Source organism: Hippocampus bargibanti, linkage group LG07 (assembly GCF_051943395.1).
Source record: "Hippocampus bargibanti isolate YZ-2025 linkage group LG07, ASM5194339v1, whole genome shotgun sequence".
In the NCBI taxonomy this organism is placed as follows: Eukaryota; Metazoa; Chordata; class Actinopteri; order Syngnathiformes; family Syngnathidae; genus Hippocampus; species Hippocampus bargibanti.
The window spans coordinates 18,256,523-18,277,865 of NC_142740.1; the positions used below are offsets into that span (position 1 = coordinate 18,256,523).

The window sequence follows — 21,343 nt, forward strand, 5'->3', positions numbered from 1 at the left end:
TCCACGAAATGATCTTGAGATGCGCTAAGTGCGTTTCGGCACGACAAACTGAAAGATCTTCCTTGTGGATGACGTCGTCATTCATGTTTGAGACGTGGGCAATTAGAGACTGCCTGGCACCCCCGATATTGCACGTTTTTGTACGTATTTGTACTTTTTTGGCACCGACCATTGCATTCTTCTTTCAAATGAGTGCTTTGCATCTTTCATTTGTGTATCTTCCGTACTTGTGCTCACTTTTGTGTTCAAGTTTGTTGCAGTTATTGTCGTCTCTCTCTCATTGCAGTAGTAAGTAATCATTTTATCAATGAACATTGTCTTTTTTTCTTTTTAACAGATTTGAATTTTAAATTATGCTAGTTTATAATATTAATTCCAGGACTTTCCAACTTGTTTTGGTTAATGCTATTACATAAATAAATTTTCCCAGGGTCCATCCATCTATTTTCTAATCTGCTCTATCTTCACAAGGGTCACCTCATGGATTTGATTATCTCTCATAGCACTACAATGTTGGGGGAAAAAAAACAGGACGGCTCTCTTGTTGTTTTTGACTCAAAATATGTTGTTTCCACACTTTTTGGGCGCAATCCAAAGTGTACATACAATTACATTGATACTGAGTTGAAAATTTAATTTTAACAACGGAGGCAATAATATCACCATGAGAAGACAAGTGATCATTGTTTAATGATCACGTAAACACACTTTAGTTAAAGTAAGACGAGCATTGTGACTGAATGCAAATATGAACAAGTTGATATTTTGTACGCTTTATACAACATATTCAAGACGAAAACTCTCGTCGAGAAAATTCTGGCTCGAGAGGCAACTGTTTTAGGCAAATGTTCTCAGGCACATATGAGGCTGTTATGTATACACTGACATTAAGGCTATGTGCACACAAAGGCAGGTATGTTTTTTTCCACCACAAAAGATAAAAAAATGACATAAAACACAAATTACTATTAGACTGATGTAAAAGACAATTTGGGACAGTTGAAACCTTAAGTCATTTTAGCTCACTGCTAGCACATAACCCTAAACTAGAAAGCCATTTGAGCCAATCAGAAGGCTGTAGGCAGAGAAAGGACAGCGGATCGTGCAATAAGAACAAAAAGTAATAATTAAACTGTCCTCATGAATATTTATGCATTCACAGGCTGTCAAAGCAACAAGTAGCAACATATCTTACGAAAATTCAAGGTAACTTTCGCTAATTATATTATATATAAGGCGGAAAATGATCGCCTACAGACAAAAACGTCATGTACAGTTAAAAATGGTGGACTATAAAAAACAAAAAAATCCCCACATGAGGCAGTGGAAGGGACCTCCCCCCCCAAAAAAAAAAAATTGGAGGAAAATATTTAATTCAGTCTCACAAAAACATTGACAGGTTGCGTACATTATTAGTTTTGGAAAGTCCAGGCACAAAAGTCCATTGTTAGATAAACAACACTTAGCCTCTTGTGTGTGGACAATCGGCTAAAATAAGCACAGATGTAACTATATATTACACAAATGAATAAAAGAAATACCCGCTGTCGGTGTGGACATGGTCCAAGCTTAAGTGGTCAGCTGTTGGCTCTGCTGGTTGAAGATGTCCCCTCACGTGTGCCACACAAACATTACAATTTCTTTTCAGTTTAGGTACTACGGATAGGCTGTGGATTCTCCTACTGATAAAGTCCGCTGTTCACATTTTGGCTATTATTTCAAGTTATCGTGACCAATACAGAGGAAGAAAATAAATAAACCACTTTTAAACAGTGTTGGCATATGGTAGGAAATGGCGTGAAACTCAAAAACCAAGCCAAATAAAACAAAGAAAAAACAAAAGCTAAAGTTTTTACCACAATGAATCCAGAAAAGTGAAACTACCCCAGCCATGGACACAACAATTAAAAAATACAACAACTATGTTGGATTCCTCTCAAATGGTTTTGCAGCAGATGTAAAACCTGTACTTATGTCATCTTTTAACAGTGTGCATCGTGGAAAAGGAAGAACACATGCTGAGCTTTATGTACAAGAATAAGATGGCTTTATGGGCTGATATGGTTCGCTCATTCACTGCCAGACGTGGAAAAAAGTGTCCACTCCAGTGCGAGGATTTTTGTCATTGTCACTTGAATTCCAGGACCCAGAGACTATTGAATTTTAGGACTAGATAAACATTCAATACAGAGTTAGAAACCTTAGACTCTCTTCTTTCATCAGAAAAAAGAGTTAATTCCTAAATTATATGGGTCTGAAGTCATATGAGCTTGTCTTGGTTTATATAGCGCTTTAACAACAGCTGAAACTGCAACAAACCGCTAATATGCAAAAACGGGAAATGCTGCCCCCTTGTGGAAAAGACAAAACATTGCCAGAGCCCATGGCCAGCGTTTAATCGGCACCCAAGTATGAAAAAACAAAACCCGGACAAATTTGGGAATGGCGCTCTACGTCATATTTTCAATTCCCGAATAAATTTGTGAATGGCAGTGAATGAATTAAATACGGTTTAAAAAAATGACATTCTGCACACCTTCACTACATATAACTTCATTTTCCTGTACTAATGCTCGATTCATTCCTGGCTCGAGAATGTAAGAATACGGAGCTTGTTTAGGTCAACAAGGCATTTATCATCATGCAAGCACACATTTGTTTTCACAGCACGAGTCTTCAGTAGGGTCACAAGTGAGATGAAGCCTGTCCCAGTGGACATCGGGCGACTGGCTGTGTTCACCCATGATCGGTCATCAGCCACTTCTACGGCAATTAAAGACAAACAACTACACACACTCACACTTGCAGGCAGTTTTCAGTCTTCAATGAATGTAACATGGTTGCTTTTGAGGAAGAAGATGCAAATGCTACAAGGAAGGCTGGACTAATGATTTGATTCCGGACCTTCAAAACTGTGAGGCAGGAGTGGTACTCATAATTCCGCGAGGTCACCATCACTTTCATTCTGGCAAAATTGGTTTGGAATGAACGTGAGCAGATGCTTCATTGCGACTTCATTCCAAACCAGCATTCTCCGATTTTTTAATTGGTCAACTGCAAGAAGTTTCATGTTGAAAACCAGGTGGATCCACATGTGCCTCTCCACACGATACAGTAACAGAAAATTGAGCCCAAAAATAAAGATTTATCACAACAGCTGATCACAGACATCTGTGTGTACGCAATATGTGTAGACAGGCTTACAAATGACGCAATAAAACCTTCATTAGCTTGCTTAGATTCCCATCACCCAATCATTGTGATTTTCAGAAATGATTGCACAGAAAATGATTTTTTTCCCCCAATAGTTCCTGACTACCTAAATATTCAGGTGTCATTGTTCTTCCCTGACCCCAACATGGGAGTGGATGGTTGACGATTACAACTGCATTCAGTGTTAACGGTGAATTGTACAGTCTTTTCAGTTATTTCTTTTTTTATTAGTTTTCATGTTGTTCCATCCAAACATTGCTTTATGAGAAACTGGTCCATGGGATTAAATACACAAAGAAAAAAAAAGGATGAATGAATGAATAAATAAATAACTAAAGTGGACTGCTGCTTCAAAAGAGATCCTCCCCAATTACTTGAACAGTGGATGAATACCAATGGGAGAGAGAGCCACTCAGAAATGTTTGCCTACCATTACTATCCACTGTTTTTTTTTACCTTGCTCTCGTCGACTATAAAGTCTTTATCTATGACAAGAAAGCAGCATGTGACCAGTCTGTCTGTCATTGTCGCCACAGCGCTGTTTATCGGCCTTGTTGAGAATTGCGGCCAATTCCGGAACATATTTGAAAGGTACTGTACAAAGTGGGTTGAATGGACTGGACACGATTTTCTCTTTGTTGAATCTGTTGGCTCCAAAGTTTGTTAAATTGAGTTTTCATGACAAAGGTTCAGTTATTGAATGTCTGGCCTGCCTTTCGTTTTCACCATTAAAACCGGACCAGTGGTTGGGAGAAATTGGACCCACCTGCTCTAGGCACAGCAAGAACACACAATGCTGATACGGCTGTGGTGTTAAATGGCGAGAGAAGATGTCATGAAGGAGTCCGAGGCAAATGGCGACGTCACTACAAGATCCCCTCCTCTTGTACATGGACCTCCTGCGTATTTTAGCAGCGGTCATCATCGTCTGTGTCACTCAGCAGCTCACCTTCTGGGCTAGCCTGCGCCAAGTTCTTTTGGAAATGTCCATTGGGCACCTGCCAGGAGTGTCTGAGTTGTGGGGCTGAGCTGATGGCGTTGGCGCGTCCCAAGCTGGTCGCCACGGCTGTCTCAAAAGTCAGGTGTTCTTGCCTCTCGCCGGGTTGGCCGTCGGCCCCTGGGTCCTCGTGAAATGGCAGGTAGGGCTCTGAGATGTAACGGTGGGGAGACGGGTGGCACGAGGAAGACTTGGCCTGCTTAGAGGGCGCGGGGTCGTCTGAATGCAACGCTCGTCCCATGGAGGACGCCAGCGCTGCACTAGGTGGGTGGTCTCGGCACACGAGGGGGGAGTACGAGATGTGAGGACGAGGACGGGAGGGTGTCGGCGGGAGCTGGCGCCGATTACGAGGCGTGGTGGAAGCTGAATGGGCAGGACTGCCCGTTGTGTTGACCTATACACAAAGGCATGTTCATTTTCAATGTGGTTATTATTGAAAAAAAAACTATTCAAAGGCAGCCCCCAAAATATTTAGAAAACTTAACTCATTCACTGCCAGACAATGTGTCCACTCCGGTGCCAGGGGTTTTCTCATTTTCACTCATATTGCAGGACCCACAGAACATTGAGTTTTAGGACTACATAAACATTCAATACAGTGTAAGAATCCTTAGACTCTCTTCTTTCATCAGTAAAAAAGAGTTATGATATGGGTCTGGAGTTATGTATATGAACTTGAAATGAGGGTGGCTGTCAAAAATACAATGAAATCCATACATATTGGTTAATATCGCACTTTAACAACAGCTGAAGCCGGAAGTGCAAAGATGGAAAAAAGGGAAATGCTGCCCCTATGTGGAAGGGAAAAAACATTGCCAGAGGCCACAGCCAGCGCTTTATCGGAGCCCCACAAGAAAAACTAAAACCCAAACAAATTCGAAAATCGCGCTCTATGTCATATTTTCAATTCCCGGACAAATTCGGGAATGACAGTGAATGAGCTAACTTGCATCTCGGATGTAAACATTCTAATGCCTGATTTAAAAGCCAAACTCTGGCCTGAAACCTTCACCTTGTCTAAGAACCCACAATAGCAGCCCTAATTTGAAACCCGGTTGTGAACTGAAACCATGGCATCAAATTCTAATTCAAAAGACTTGGCCAGGCTTGAAATTCAAATTTGAAACCCAACGTCTGCTTGGAACCCTCACTTGAAATTTTAACTCTGGTTTTACAGTAAATCACAATCTGCAACCTAAACCCTCATTTGAATTCCTACCTCAGGCTTCAAACCCTAATTTGAAATTTGAAACTTGACATGAAACACAAACCAAGTCTTCAAACCGTAATTTGATGCCAAACTCTTTTGTTTGTAACTCAAACACAATCTTGAAATCTTAATCCATCATTTTATATCTTTTATTCCTTCAAAGTTTACCTCTGTTTGAACCCTTAAGGGAGTCATATTGTGTTCTCACCTGCCTCTGCAAGGATTGCGGGCATCCTTTCTTGGGTGAGAGGGAGCGTCTCCTCTCGCATGACGGGTCTTGGCTTCTGTCCTCTGAGTTACAGCGAGACACGTCTGGAGACAGTAGATGGCGTCGTTCTTTAGACCGCCCCCTCTCATGAGTATGATTGCTTGATCCTGTGAGTGGAGTCACATTGTGACATTTGTTCACACATCCCCCCCCAAAAAAACTAAATAAAGATCATTTGTTTTTTTCACTAAAATATAAACTAGATATAAACTACCAAAATATGTACCATATTTTCCGGGGTACAAGGTTCACTGAAAAGCCTTGATTTTCTTCAAAATATGGCCCTGCGCCTTATACACAGTTGCACCTTAGATGTGAAATCATATTGAGCTACAACTGGTCTCGCAACTACTGTCAGCAGCCACTGACGCCATTTCCCCCTGTTGAAGAAGTAGCATGTAACCCCAGCCTCTCCCGTAGCACCTTATAATGTGTTGTGCCTTATATTTTGAAAACTTTGATATATTTATAGATTAAATTTGGAAAAGTTTTTTCATTTATTGAAGAAGCGCCTTATAGTCCGGTGCGCCTTATATATGGAAAACGTTTGAAAATACACCATTCTTTGGTGGTGAGCCTTATACTCCGGTGCGCGCTATACATCGGAAAATACAGTAACTTGAAGATGTATAAATTAAAAACAAGAGACCTCTGTAGCTCTTCTGTCGAAGTCTAAGCGTGTTGTCGGGACTGACTCTCTCCAGGGAATGTTGCTCTTGCCAAAGGCGATTCACACACTGGTCTCCAATGGTGGAAAAGGAGCGCTTCATCAGCCTTCTGTCAGCGGACATTCCAGGCTGCAATGGCACAAAGGCAGTAGAGCTGAAAAAAATCATCATCATGGTGTCACGTTTGCGAGGTGGTGATGGCGGGTGCGGATCCCAAAAAGCAGGCAGGAGGCAGCAGGAGGTTGTGTTTGACAAATTGTATTAAAATAAAGTCAGCAGGAACAAAATGTAAAACATCAAAATCATCTGAACAGAAAAAATACAAAGTATCAAAAGAAAACCAAGAGTTAAAGTCCGCCAAGGTTAAACAAACACATGCACAGCATACAATGCATACAATTGCGTACAAAGCATACAACAAACAATGACCCGACACCGGATGGTCGTGCCGGGAGTCCTTTTAAGTGTCACTAATTGTAACGACCAGCACCTGCGAGGTAGCAGGCAGGGCTGACAGCGCTACCCGGTGGTCGCCAATCCGAACGTGGCAGTCCGCCAAGGCTCGGGACGACCTGCACCTGTGCAGGTGCAGGCGGGCCGACAGCGCCACTGGTTGGTCGCCAAACAGATCATGACACATGGCTGAGGTTCTTTTGGATCCAGCTCTGACTTGGATATTTTGCCAAATTTGTGATACTGTATTTTGCGCACTCTAAGACGCACCTGATAGCCTTTTGTTTTTTCAAAAGATTAAGATGTGTTTTATAATCCAATGTGCCTCATATATGGAAAAAAGAAATAAAATATGTAATTTGTTGAAGGTACGTCTTATAGTCCGGAAAATATGGTACTTTTATCCTGACAGTTTTAAGGGTGTAGTAAATAGATATGTGACTTAAAGAGGGGGCATGTGACATTGTCAAGTCGGCGTATGAGTGTCCGGGTGCGAGTCCTGGAGACAGAAGCTTATGTGTGAGATTGTCTTTCCTACCTGTGACTCCACAGCCAGCCTGGGCATCGAGGACGCCCTGATGGATGACGTGCGCTGAGGTGACCTGAAGACTGTTGCCTCTTGCCTTGACTGTTGTGTGACTTGGTTATACTCGATGACATTGGGCACCTAAACAAATGGAAATGACACTAAATTAAGCTGTTCAACTCCATAAACTTAGCATGTACTTTTTTTTAACTTGTTTAATTTAGACCGTCAGGGGTAAGGGTACTAATAACGAATCTATCATAATAGAGCAGGGGCCACATATGATGAGATAAGGTTAAAAAGGGTTTCAGTGGCAATCATTTAACTAATTCACTGCCATTCCTGAATGTATTCGGATCAAGCTCGTGTCAGACCTCTGCCAATGTTTGTCCCTCCCACAAGGGGGTAGCATTTGCCTTTTTTACAGCCACCCCCACTTCAAGCTCTGATAACTCCAGACCATATCTCTTACGAATTAACTCTTTTTTTCTGATGAAAGAAGAGAATCTAAGGTTTCTTACACTGCATTGAATGTTTATGTAGTCGTATAACTCAATATTGTGTCGTCCAGCAATTTGATTGAAAATGACAAAAACCCTGGCACTGAAGTGACACATATTTGCACTTCGTCTGCCAGCGAATGAGTTAAGATGAAGTTTACTATTCTTACTTACTGAAGTTTAAGATTCTCATTGAATCAACCAACCAATCAATAAAACAATAAAAAACTATATAAATAACACAAACATTATTGTAATTATTATACATGGTATTTTTGTATAAATGCATTGAACAATACAAGGGAAAATACAAATAAGGAATAAATACATTTTAAATGACACAAAAATAAATAAATAAAAATATAAATTAATGCAGATAAACCGTGTATATGGTCATTCTAGCTGTCATGGCTCAACTGGCAGTTAAAAAAAAGACTGACAGACGGAATCAATTGTAATCGTGCAACTAAAATATTGCTTTCTTTGAGAAAAATGTGTTACCAGTGTGTCTAAATGGTGGTGGTGGTGATGAGGGAAGTGATAAGGATGGTAGGGTGGGTAGTAATCATCATTCTCCTCTTCCTCTCCGGAATGAGACCGCGCTTGCAGGAACATATCTTGGGGGGAGATAGGGCTGAGGGCCACAAAGCCCCCTTTACTGCTGCAAGGACACATGCAAAAGGCAGGCAAAAGAGAAGATTAAGGAGGATCAGAATTGTGTAAGTGGCAGGAAAGTCGCATATTTACAGAGCCGAGCCTGCACTGTGGCTGAGGAAGGAGAGTGATTTGGCATTGCATATGATCTCCTGGGGCAAGGAGGAAGCATCCATCCGCTGGAACATGGGAGCGTGTTTCTGTGCGGAGGAGAACATGAAATTGAAACGTGAATTCAGTCTAACTCCAACTCAAGTATATAATATACAGTAAAGTCTCGTTAGATCGATATCGGATATATCGATAGTCCCGGTTATATCGATACTATTTCTATGCACGCACGGAGAAAATTACATGCAAACAGGGTCGGATATATCGATAGTCCCGGTTATATCGATATTTTTTCGGACTCCCTTGAATATCGATATAACGAGACTTTACTGTATTTAAAATCATGTTTTTCTTAACATGATGGAAAATGGTGACTGATAATCATGATTCAGACATAATTGTATTGCCTTAATAAGCCAACAAAATGTGAAAAATGACTTTCGGATATCTAAAAACAAAATATACTTGTTCCTCCAGCTGCTGTCGTAGCTTCTTGGCCTTGCTCTGCTTGTAGTAATCCATGATCATCATGGCCGCGTAGATCTTTCCTATGGTCATGTCACTAGCTGAGGAAATGAAAACTGGTGAGATACTTTTAACTAACTAACTAACTAACTAACTAACTAACTAACTAACTAACTAACTAACTAACTAACTAACTAACTAACTAACTAACTAACTGTTGATTTAATAAACAAATCAACCTTTGTTTATAGGAACTAGAAGATCCAGCATTTTCTGAGAGAGGTGAGGCCAGATGACACTGATTTCTTTCTGAAGGTCCAAGTCCATCTGATTTCGATCCTCTCCTCCTGTACATAAAAGCGGTGATGACTCGGCATTAGGAGCAGATGTCACTGTCTTCCGTTGTTTTAATATGCATGTTATATTTAATAGGGCAGCCATTCTGTTGCAAAATGCAAATTTAATACAATCCATTTGAATACTGCAATACAACAGAAAAATTCACAAGCTACCATGAATTTCAATTGATGAATTGTTTAGACTTTTCTCCTGACCTCCAGCTAGCTTGACTTCCAGGGCGGTACGGATGAGGGCCATGAGGGTGGATGTGAAGTGGACGGACATGTCCTCATCCACTGGCATATTCATCAGGACGAGTCTCTGGGGGTTGTAGGGACATATAGCATCAGCAAAACTATATCACAAAATGAAAATAAAATACATTTGTTTTAATAAGCTAATGAACCTGAACAGGATAAATTAGAAAAAAATACTACAACAAATAATAAGAATGATTTGGGGGGAAAAATCCAGAAGAGCTGTGGTGACAAAACAAGAAGTTCAGTCTTCTCACCCACTCATAGGATGTGAAATTACAACTGCAAAGTGAAAAATTTGAATATTACAATTGTTAGGGCAAATCGCTATACAAACACATTCTCTAAATTGCCTAACAACAATGTTTTTTTTTAATATAATGCAAACAGGTAAGATCTAACACCAATGGTGTCAAACTCATTTTGACGCTGCGGACCACATTGTAGTTACGTTTTCCTCTCGAGGGCCTTTATGAATTTGTGGAACCCATTAGAATATTTCATCCTCTCCACATATTACATATTGAGCGCACAACAAATGAATGAATGACCAGTTTTCAAATTTTAAGTCAAGAATAATGATTGTCATTGTGGTTTTCGAACAATAATTTGAAATTGTTGGTTCAATTTTTAGCACGCACCATGGCACTTGATATGCATGATTTGCTTTCGCGGGCCGAACAAAATGATGTGGCGGGCCAGATTTGGCCCCCGGGCCTTGATTTTGACACCTATGATCTACAGTATAAATGAAATGGTATGTATGTATTAATGTACAGTTTATTTAAGTCACCACAGCCACCATTCCAGAGTTTCAAAACACATTTAATACAAGCGCCTTCGCCAGCCACAATACTTGCGACACTAAATAATTTCAGCGATAATATCAAAACCTTGACAAGGACGACAATACTACGTTCTGATTGACACTGTCAAAGGCATGAATTGACATGTTTATTATGGTGGTTGCAGTGCACTCCATGATATTGAGAGGTGGTTCAACCACATGGGTATGGGTAAAATTAGATCTTTTTTTGTGGGATACGGTGCACTGCCACAGTAAGATTTTGTTATTTTGTTATTGTTCTTTTTTGTTATTTTGTTATTGTTCAATTCAACCTATTACTGTGCCAATCACAACATAACATTATGACATAAGACGGACACGTGCACACAGATACGATGCTGAACTGTGGCAGAAGGCACATGCAGAAACGATATGGAAGAAAAAGAAGTCTGATGATGACAAGATTGAGCATGGGGATTTGTAGCAACTCTCTTAGAAAAGAACTTTCTTGTAACAGCCACTAACAGCAAATAAATAATGCGGTACACACATCCCGATAGTCTCATTTCTTCTAAATGTGCATCTACGTCTCCAAAAAATGAGAACACCAAGGATCAAATCTTTCTCTTTGTTGTTCTCCTCGAGTCCTTAATGTTGGGACATGCCAATATGTAAACAGAAGCGTGAGCAGGTTGCAAATACGTACTCGAAACGAGGTAGATTTAGCCACAGGCAGCGTGACATGAAACGAACCTTATTAGGAAGTGATTTGACGGCCTGTTGCCAAATGTATTACGTTTGTCTTAAAAAAAGAGTACTTTCTTTGAACATTTGAACTTTTTCTCATAACCTTTTGAGTGATTAATTTGACAATCAGGCTCGACTTTTACTGCTACTGTTACTCCTACCGCTACTATTACTACTACTACTACTATTACTACTACTACTACTACTACTACAACAACTGCCACTATTACTACTACTACTGCTGCTTCTACAAATACGACTACGACGACTATACTACTACTACTACTACTACTACTACTACTACTACTACTACTACTGAATACTACTACTACCACTACTATTACTACTACTACTACTACTACTACCACTACTATTACTACTGCATTTTCTTCTGTATTTTGTGTCGGTCTTGATGGCACCATACTGCTACCTATTGGTCAGTCAATGTACCTCTCGCAATAACAATTGAAAAAATGCTAACATTGGTAACACTCGGAATGTGTGTACCTCGCTGAAGTTGTCTGTCAAAAAGCAATGGAACCCGAGCTTTTCATCTGCCAGTGAATCAACATTGCTGTTGCAAATCAACACTTCATCCGAAAGTCAACTGAAAATACATTTTAAGCAAACAAAACGAAAAACGTAATCTTGAACAGAGCTTCCCTTCCGATGCAGACATGAGCAGCCTCTTTAAGGTCTACCTTATAAGCCACCTTAGATGGGCATTTCTTGCCGAGGCCAAGGGGTGGCGACATGTTGGTCAACATCTCATACATGTCAGTGTAATGGATGCGACCACTGCGGGCGCCAGGCAGTCATGGTGATAGGAGGAAGTAATGGAGGGAGAGGTAATGGAGGGGGGGGGGGGGGGGAATCACAAAAATGGAAGTGAGGTGGAAATAATAGAATGGCGGAGAAATAAGAGAGAAGATTATTCCAGTGCATCTCATACAGGAAAAAGTAAAGTAGGTTGCATTATTTCTATGCTGACATGAGGGCATAGAAATTTCAGAGAGAAGGGGAAATACTTCAAAAAGAATGAATAAAGGATTGACAGCCTTGATCTGGTGCAAATGACATACTTACACAGTGCATGTGAGTATGAAAGATCTTCAAACCAGATCTACAAGGTAGAAAGAGTCAGGCTTCCCCGCAATAGGCTTCACATCAATTCAATTTAAGCTTCCTGTTTTAGATTTCTCATGTGAATACTGAGAGATGCTTTTTAAAGACACTCTGCTATATTAACTGGTACAGCTTCATTTTCACGCTTGGGCAAGTCTCATTGACTGCGTTTGGGGATTTGACAGACTGAACTACGCCCTGCAGGGCGTTCCAATGCCCACAGGGCACTTTCTTTTACATGCCATTGGGCATACCTGACAATTTGATGGCTGAAAGTAGACTACTGTGTTCACCCCCACAACGAGGCAGTACGCTTTGACAAACATTTTTCTACAAAAATATCAAAATAAAAAAGGCACCCACGCTAGCAGTTAGACCACGCTTTACACTAGACTTCTGCTGGGCGTAGTTATCAACATAGCAACATAGGGAACATTCCCCCGATATTCAATTTTACAGAGCTGCACCTGCATATTCTGCACGAGTGTAGCTGTGCATCTCTCTGCATTCACAAGGTGATGTCATGTGGGCACGGGGGGTGCCTTCCCTTAGTACCCTGACACTGGACTGTCATCATTTTTTGACCATCACACCGGGAAAGTACACTCCTAAAAGAGTCAAGCAAGGTGGTGACGGTCAGTGACGACGAAAGAAGAAAAGGGAAAAGGTAGAAGTCAGCGAGGACCCTAAAGGGCGGAGGCTGAGTGGGTTTTTGTTCGTTTGATTTGGGAAGAGCAAACCTTGCATGCCACCCTGTGGGGACAGTTCTTTCCAAATCCCAGGGGAGGTGAAATAGAATGCACAACTTTGTACATCTCCTTATAGTGGATCCTACCGCTGGAAAGAACACAGGAGTTTTTAGTTTTGGGCCAGTGCAGCCTCACAGGCCATGTGGGTGACATATAGACTTTATGTGAAGTTGCTTTCAAGGCTTGTGAAACATTTTCAACCCTCAATGGACTCTTCGTTAAGTACACAGCAGTTCACTATAATACCGACAACATGGAGTAATTCATTAAAATTATGGTGCAATGTTTGCATTGCACCATTGAAAGGAGTCCAAGATGGCGCCCGAGTAGGCAGCCGTCAGCAAGTGCACTCATGAGCCTTGCTTTTTGTTGTTGTTGTTGTATTGTTTTGTGTTTTCTTTTGTCACTTTGTGTTGTTGTGCGTCGTGTGGAATGGATACGGATTGTTTTTCAGCATTTTTGACCATGACATTCATCAAGGAGGAGACTGTGCTGAGCGGTTGCGCCTTTTCGGCAGCATGAATATGCCAGTACTGTTTTTGAATGGGAGGAACGTCGGTGCCATTCGACTGTCATCGCTGGACACCACAGGGGCCATTGTGCTTTTTTTGCGCCTGTAATGGGCAGCATCTTCACAGCCCCGCTTTGTTCAGCGGAAGGTCGGTGCTGTTGGACAGTCTGCGGCTGGATGGATACATGGCTTGAGGAGCCCGCGATAAGAAGGAGCGCCGATGCGTATGTGGAACTGTTGCGGCTTGGAATTGAAGCGGATTTATGTGGGACAGGAGATGTGAGACATTCTCTTCGTCAATGGATGCTAGAGCTGCGTGTTTGCTTTCAACATTTAGCTTGTGCTCGACGTGCACATTCCACCATGATGTCCCTGATCCACTGGTGAAGAGACGCTTTGATCCTCTCCTCTTTCATATGGAACTGCTTTGTGTAACAAAGAGGGTACAGAAAGTGCTTCAGAATGAATGACTCTCTGTGTCTTTGTGTTGTCATGTTATTTATTTTATTTTTTTTGTTCTTTTGACTTCAAGACGGCGCCGCGAGAGGGCCTGCCTTTCCAGCAGCTAATGTATTTTGTTTTTCTACTTTCATTCATTTCATAACTTTTCTGCTGTGAAATGTAAATTTCTCCACTGCAAGACTAATAACGGCAAATCCAATCCATTGGTAAAGAATTCGCCGCATCCGCATCATTTTGGTGTATTTTTTTTTTCATTTTATATTCAATAAAGAGTAGTGGTGCAACTTTGGAATGACTGTGGATAAAAAAGAGTTAATTCCTACGTTATATGATTCTGGTGTTATATGAACTTGAAATGAGGGTGTCTGTCCAAAATGCATGCAATACATACATATTGGTTTATTTTTGCGCTTTAACAACAGCTGATGCTGGACAAAGCGCTAACACAGAAAAAAGGGAACTGCTGCCCCCCTGTGGAAGGGAAAAACATTGCCACAGGCCATGACCAGCGCTTTATCGGCACCCAAGCATGAAAAACCAAAGCCGGAAGAAATTGGGGAATGGCGCTGTACGTCACATTTTCAATTCCAGAATAAATTCGCGAATGGCAATGGATGAGTTAATGTCATTGCAATAGACTCACCCCTAATATTTATGGGGGATTGGAATTAAGCCCTGCCATAAATTGCGAAAATCTAAGCATAATTGCCCCAAAAAAAGCTATGGATGCCACAAAATTCTGTTAGAGAAGGCTAACGAAATGGAGCTCCTCCCTACAAGTCAACATAGTTGCTTGGTGCAAAGATGCCATGAAATTGCCTCAAAGCAATTTGTCTGTTTAACATGACTTTTGCATCAAAGAAGACCAGTACATTTCAGTAACGAAAGGAGGACATGTTGCCTCCAAAATTCAGCAAAATACAAAAAAATTAAAATACAACTAAAATAACAATAAGCACGGGTTCACTGTCAATTGTTGATCCAAGTACCTAATGAAGTGACTTAGCAGGATCATCATTCCTGAAATGTTCCTTCATGTTATCATATCATAGTAAAGTACTATTTCATTGGCGTACTCGACTGCCTAAAAGGATAATGTACACATTAGAATAATAAAATGAGACGGTTGAACAAAGACACAGCGACACTGACCAGGCAGCCCGATCGTACTCCCCCCAAATTCTCACAAACTCGTCCAGGTGATGGGGGCCCAGAATAGAGGAGTCTCGAGTCAGGTACTCAAAGTTATCCATGATCACAGCCACAAACAAGTTCAGCATCTGGACAGAAAGATGGTGAATATATATATTTTTCTTCATATGTGAGGGTACTGATGTCAGATGGCGTGTTTGTTTTCTATTCTCACCAGGAAGGAACTAAAGAAGATAAAGGACACAAAATAGAAGTAAGCAAAGTCGGAGCCGCAGCCTCCCTCCTGCTCGCTGTTTAGCACAGGTAAGAGATTGGAGGAGTCCGTTTCACACCGCTGCCCACCCAGACAGGACAACATGATTTCCTGCCATGACTCCCCCGTAGCACTCCTGCAAAAACAAATCTTGATTTTTTTTTAAACAGACATTTATTCCACAAGTTTCTTCCCTTGGTATTTTACACAACACTTAAGGAGTTAAGTACTTCACAGCAGCATCCATCAGCTTCTGACAACAAGTGGCCTTTGGGGTACGTTTAGGAGCATCGCCTTAGCATTGTCGCTCGGCAACATCATCCCAACAACACTCAAGTGCTACAGTGGAGCAGTGAATGTGAACCATCGGTCCAAAATGTCATTTTGGATCTTGGAGTGCATCATAGATTGTGTCGCATACATAATCCGAACGGTGTTTCATAGCAAGTGTTTAAAAAAACATACACACCTTTCATTAAACAAAAGTTTTACGAAATGCATAAACCTTTGATTACGTACATTTGTGTTATATTCCACCTCAAATAAAGAATATGATCTATTATCGAAGGAGGAACATTTAATGCCCTTTACCTGAAAAGCAGCATCAACGCGCCAGAGAAGCTCTTGAAGTTATTGTGCTGGTTAATGTGAGTCTCCTCATTCAGCTTAATGTTGCCAAACACCTGATTCACAACAAGTGACAAGTTAGCAGGCAAAAATTTGAAATAGAGCCTCCTAAATCACACAATTCCAGGACATCAATTCACTGACTTCCAAGTTGTCTTGATTTCAAAAATCTAGTGGGAAAATTAAAGTGAATGATGTGAATTGTTAAGGTTAAGTTGTTGCCATAAAGACAAATTTGGGAAGTATTCTTGTGGATCTTCTCATTCATCCAGGTCATTTCCTTCACCTCCCTCTCAACTACAGTAAAGTCTCGTTATATCGATATTCAAGGGAGTCCGAAAAAATATCGATATAACCGGGACTATCGATATATCCGATATCGATATAACGAGACTTTACTGTACCTCATTTTTTATGGTTTTAAAATAATAATTGTCAATGATAACTATAACAACAATAACATAATAATTGTAAATGATGACAAAAATGCAAATGCTGATGTGACGTCAGTAGCCTGCAATCATTTAAGTTGCCGGGTTTGAAAATATCTTCCGAGCTTCTTATGAGTGTTTTCATTTTATATTACTGTAGTTTGTTTTGAGTCACTATTTTGGGAAGTTTTGTGTCAGATACAGTATATGGGGTCGTTTTCAAGAACATCCTCAGAAAATATTTAAATGTTCGAAAACACTGCATGTCAGGGTTCACATTCTGGCCAGGGAAAAGGACAACAAAGTTGGGTCCTTTGGCAAGACCCTTTACAGTACACCATATGCCAATTCCAAGTCATCGCTTGTGCCAAGCCTGGATAAAAATCATTGGGGTTTTGTCAGGAAGAGCATCTGGTATAAAAACTGTGCCTGATATTTAGTGCGAGTAACTCACTGTAGGAAACTCTTATTCTTCTTCTTTGTGAAGCTTGGTCATGAAAATTAAACTATTAGTAAGCAGTTTTAAGCAATTTGAGTTACATTTAACCCAGACGTTTTAAATACGCAGTGTAGCGCATCAAACAAAGCGTGTATGTCCGACCTGCATGCCAATGATGGCGTAGATGAAGAAGAGCATGGCGATGAGCAGGCAAACGTAAGGCAAAGCTTTGAAGGACTGCACAAATGTCCAAAGAAGGATCCGGATGGTGTAGCCTTGTCTCAGCAGCTTGATCAGACGTGCTGCTCTGAACAACTTCAAGAAACTCATGTTGAACGTATCCACGAACTGGGTGGGCAGTCAGAAACACATGGGGAACAGATTTTTGTGAAGCCCATTTTGAGAAATAATTAAACTCACAAAAAATACAATACAATACATCGATTTACATCGCACTTTAAAACAGCTGAAGCTGCAACAAAGCGCTTAACATGGAGAGGTATCATATACAGGGAACAAAGCACAAAGTTAGTACAAAGCACCAGGGAGTGAAACCAAGATCAAGTTAGAATTAGAGAGTGATATCCCTTCAAATAATTTTTTTTTGCAATTGTAACACATACAAGTAACGCTTCTCAAAGGCATAAATTCATCATAATCTGCAAAAAAGCAATAATTAAATGGAGTTCAATGGCAACTTTGTTCTGTTCTTATTATAAATTGGTACTCCCGTTATTACTTGACTTCAGACTATCATTCAACTGTGCATGGTAGTTTTGAGTAGTTGAGTTTCAGTCGTTGAATAAATACTTTATAGGTAAATGTCTTACATTAAACAAATAATGGTTTAAATAACTGGGATTTCGACCATAGTTAAAATAAGTAATTATTTTTTTCCAGAATCATTATCCTCTAATGATGGTAGAAAACGAGCATTGTAAAAAACATCCTTTTAATTCCATGTTGGTAATGACGCGTAGTGACATCATCGTATATTCAAAGACATGTGATGCTGACATTTTCAGAATATTGGTATATCATTCATTCTCCCTCTCTCTCATTATTCACCTGCAAGTCTACTATTATCTCAGTGATGCTGCCAAGAACGGTGATGAAGTCAAAAATGTTCCACGTGTCTCGAAAGTAATTCTGTGGAGACACAATAGAAGGGGTTGGACTCATTTTGAGATAACCATGGCAACACGTCACGTGAAGGTTTTTTCCTCCTCACCAGGAAGCCAAAAGCCATTATCTTGAGGATGCACTCAATGGAGAAGAGAACAGTGAATGCTGTGTTTAGATGCTTGAGGACAGCTTCGTAGGCGGTCGGGGCTGCGGGTGGGGCTGAATAATACTGAAAACGCACACACACACACACACACACACACACACACACACACACACACGCACACACACGCACACACGCACACACACGCACACACGCACACACGCACACGCACGCACACACACACACACACACACACACGCACACACACACACACACACACACACACACACGCACACACATTTAAAAGACAAGTAAAATGATCTTCTGACAGCTACAGGTTGATGGAAGATTCCTTTAGAGGCCGAAATAGCAATCGAGTGTTTTCAGCCGTCATCTGCCCATAAGATAAAAAAAGAGTAATTCCTCCTGGGGCGGCAGCCACCGTTAATGAGGTCATGCTAAATAGCAGCCCCTGGACATCAGGGATCAATATTTAATACAGGCTGAGTCACGCCGCGTCGGTCGGTCTGAGCAGTCCAGAAAATGTAGACAATTTGAGATAATAAATAGCAGGAAGAGAGCTCTACAGGAAATAAAGGGCAAAACGAACCAATGAAAATATCATAGGCAGGTCAGAGGTACTTCTATACGGCATATGCACATACTTGCCGGGACGTACAGAAAATAGATTTCTGTATTTGCTGGCATATAAGGAGCACCAGACTATATGGCACACATTAATGAATGGTGTATTTTCAAACCTTTTCCATACATAAAATGCATTGGATTATAACACACACCTTAAACGAATGACATATTTGAAAACATTTTCCATATATAAGGCATTCCACATTATGCATTGTTATGAGTTCAAAAATATTCCAGCGGTTTATTAGTTCCTCACAAGACAATAATAAGTATAATCTTCAATGATTACCAATCTTCCTTCTTTGAAACCTTTATGCTCTTTAGCGTTTTTCGTGGACTATTTTTACCTTAAGAATTTCAGAAATAATTTTTTTGAGACACTAAGCACAAAAACAAGCAAAAAAACACCAAATTTATCCATTTATAATCATTGTGCAAAAAATGGAAAATTGTGGAAAAATTTATGAAAAAAATCCACCAAAATGAAAGCTGTTTCATATATTCCAGCATGCACTGTGAATGATTTCTTCGACAGACCTGCTGTGGCTCAATTTTACTTCGCATATAAGGCGCACCGAGGTATAAGGGGCAGGGTCATCTTTTGACAAAATTATGACTCTTGGGTCCGCCTTATAGTCCGGAAAATTACAGTGCAGCAGTTTATGTGGGACAGGAGATGTGAGACAATCTCTTTTCGTCAATGGATGCTACAGCTTCGTGTTTGCTTTCAATATTTAGCTTGTAGTAGACGTGCAAATTGCACCATGACGTCCCTGATCCACTGATGAAATTGATGCTTTGATCCCCTCCTCTTTCATCTAGAACTGCTTCACGTCATCACAAAGAGGATACAGCAAGTCTTGAAGAATGAATGACTCTCTGTGTCTTTGGGTTGTCATATTATTTGTTATTTTAGTTTTTTTTTTTTTTTTTCCCAAGATGGCGGCGCGTGAACACGCAGCGGCTCCCCTCTCCCGGCAAATTGGCATTTTCATGTTTATTATGTTTGTTAAAGTCATTATAAATGCCTTGCATGCTGGGTCCGAGAGGACAGTAATTTCATCTGTGCTGTATGTCATGCATATTAGCATATTTGACAATAAAGCTGACTTTGACTTACCACGGTGGACAGCTGATCATGTTGTCAGGTTACAGGTTATCATTTTGGGTATAAAAGGGTTCAATAAGATACGATGTTGGTCGATGAGTTCCTGCAAGTTTTCACCTTCATCATGAGTACGATGGTGTTGAGAGCGATCATGGCCAGAACGGTGTACTCAAAAGAGGGCGAGACCACAAAATGCCACAGACGGTACTGGAACGTGTGCCGGCTCTGAGGCATGTAACGGGTCAGCGGCTTGGCACTGATGGCAAAGTCGATGCACGCCCTCTAAAGTGCAAAGAACAGAAAGAACAGTGGAAAGGAAATAGGGCACCAGGATTTATGCACATTGTCATTTTCTTTTCACAAAAGTGATCATGTTTAATTCAGTCCCATTTTTCCATGTTTGCACTTTGTTCCAGCGTCAGCTGTGGTTAAAGCCATAACGAACATGTGTGTATTGCATTGCGTTTCGAACAGTCCCCCTCATTTCAAGCTCATATAACTCCAGACCCATATAATTTAGGAATTAACTCTTTTTCTGATGAAAGAAGAGAGTCTAAGGTTTCTAACGCTGCATTGAATATTTATGTCATCCTAAAACTCAAAATTCTGCAATTTGAGTGAAAATGACAAAAACCCTGGCAATGGAGTGGACACATTTTTGCCCATCATCTGGCAGTGAATGAGTTCATGGGATTCGACGAACACCCGCAACTATTTGCAGTGCATTTAATTCATCAACAATAAAGTTTAGAATGTTCAAGTAAGTTGGTTTGATTTTTTGGGGGGCGGTGTTTTTATGGTATGGTTTTATGCTATCAGTGACTCCTATTTGGAAATGTTCATAATTCCCCCCACCTCGATGAAAACTCCTGTACCAGCTGGAGCTCAATAAAGAATATGTAAAATACAACAAACAAGCATTATTTATGGGTGCACTCGTCGAGGAACACGACTTCGACTTCACAGTTTTGATATTTTTCAAGGGGAATAGCATTCAGTTCTGTCATAACTGTGTTATTTGTCTGCTACTGAGCCAAATTCCTTGTTTTCTTCCACCCTGTGATGGATAAATAAAATTATGTCTGCCGTGCCTCACCTCATTCTTCTCCAGGCTGCACTCTTCCATCATCTTATCTCCCTGTTCCTGGAAGGTGATAATGATGAGGGCCACAAAGATGTTGACAAAGAAGAAGGGAAAGACTACAAAGTAGATGACGTAGAAGATGGACATCTCCATCCTGTTGCCATGGCTCGGGCCCCTGTCCTCCTCGGTTACGTCCACCGAGTGCTGTAAGACCCTGCAGGAACACCACAATATTAAATTGCAACCAGATCATTATCTTCTTTGCTGTTGGAAAATGGCCACAGTATTCCTGCCACAGTTCTTTGCTGTACTGTGTCTATTTGCCTTGTGA

At 40.7% G+C, this 21,343-nt stretch overlaps 2 protein-coding genes across 11 annotated transcripts in view; both read right to left on the reverse strand.

Moving 5' to 3' along the window:
- The window catches only part of LOC148895654 (uncharacterized), a 39,714-nt gene extending 35,604 nt beyond the window's left edge, over positions 1–4,110 (reverse strand). The window contains exon 1 of the mRNA XM_089001037.1: positions 3,980–4,110. The gene's annotated coding sequence lies outside the window, so the exon portion shown is untranslated. The remainder of the gene's footprint in view (positions 1–3,979) is intronic.
- cacna1ea (calcium voltage-gated channel subunit alpha1 Ea) overlaps positions 3,131–21,343 on the reverse strand; it is a 99,353-nt gene continuing 81,140 nt past the window's right edge. For 4 of the 10 annotated variants that reach the window (XM_089001031.1, XM_089001028.1, XM_089001029.1 and 1 more), the window contains 18 exons: positions 21,025–21,226; positions 20,046–20,210; positions 18,176–18,298; positions 18,013–18,093; positions 17,107–17,292; positions 16,039–16,130; positions 15,409–15,583; positions 15,195–15,322; positions 11,897–11,993; positions 9,620–9,725; positions 9,305–9,412; positions 9,066–9,166; positions 8,583–8,689; positions 8,337–8,496; positions 7,348–7,476; positions 6,338–6,485; positions 5,629–5,795; positions 3,131–4,604 (listed from right to left, as the gene is read on the reverse strand). In XM_089001031.1, the coding sequence (XP_088857157.1) occupies positions 4,122–4,604; positions 5,629–5,795; positions 6,338–6,485; positions 7,348–7,476; positions 8,337–8,496; positions 8,583–8,689; positions 9,066–9,166; positions 9,305–9,412; positions 9,620–9,725; positions 11,897–11,993; positions 15,195–15,322; positions 15,409–15,583; positions 16,039–16,130; positions 17,107–17,292; positions 18,013–18,093; positions 18,176–18,298; positions 20,046–20,210; positions 21,025–21,226 (2,758 nt within the window). In that variant the 3' untranslated portion in view covers positions 3,131–4,121. Of the gene's footprint in view, positions 4,605–5,628; positions 5,796–6,337; positions 6,511–7,347; positions 7,477–8,336; positions 8,497–8,582; positions 8,690–9,065; positions 9,167–9,304; positions 9,413–9,619; positions 9,726–11,896; positions 11,994–13,060; positions 13,158–15,194; positions 15,323–15,408; positions 15,584–16,038; positions 16,131–17,106; positions 17,293–18,012; positions 18,094–18,175; positions 18,299–20,045; positions 20,211–21,024; positions 21,227–21,343 lie in introns of those variants that run through there. The other 6 variants (XM_089001033.1, XM_089001025.1, XM_089001027.1 and 3 more) reach the window with 5 other exon arrangements.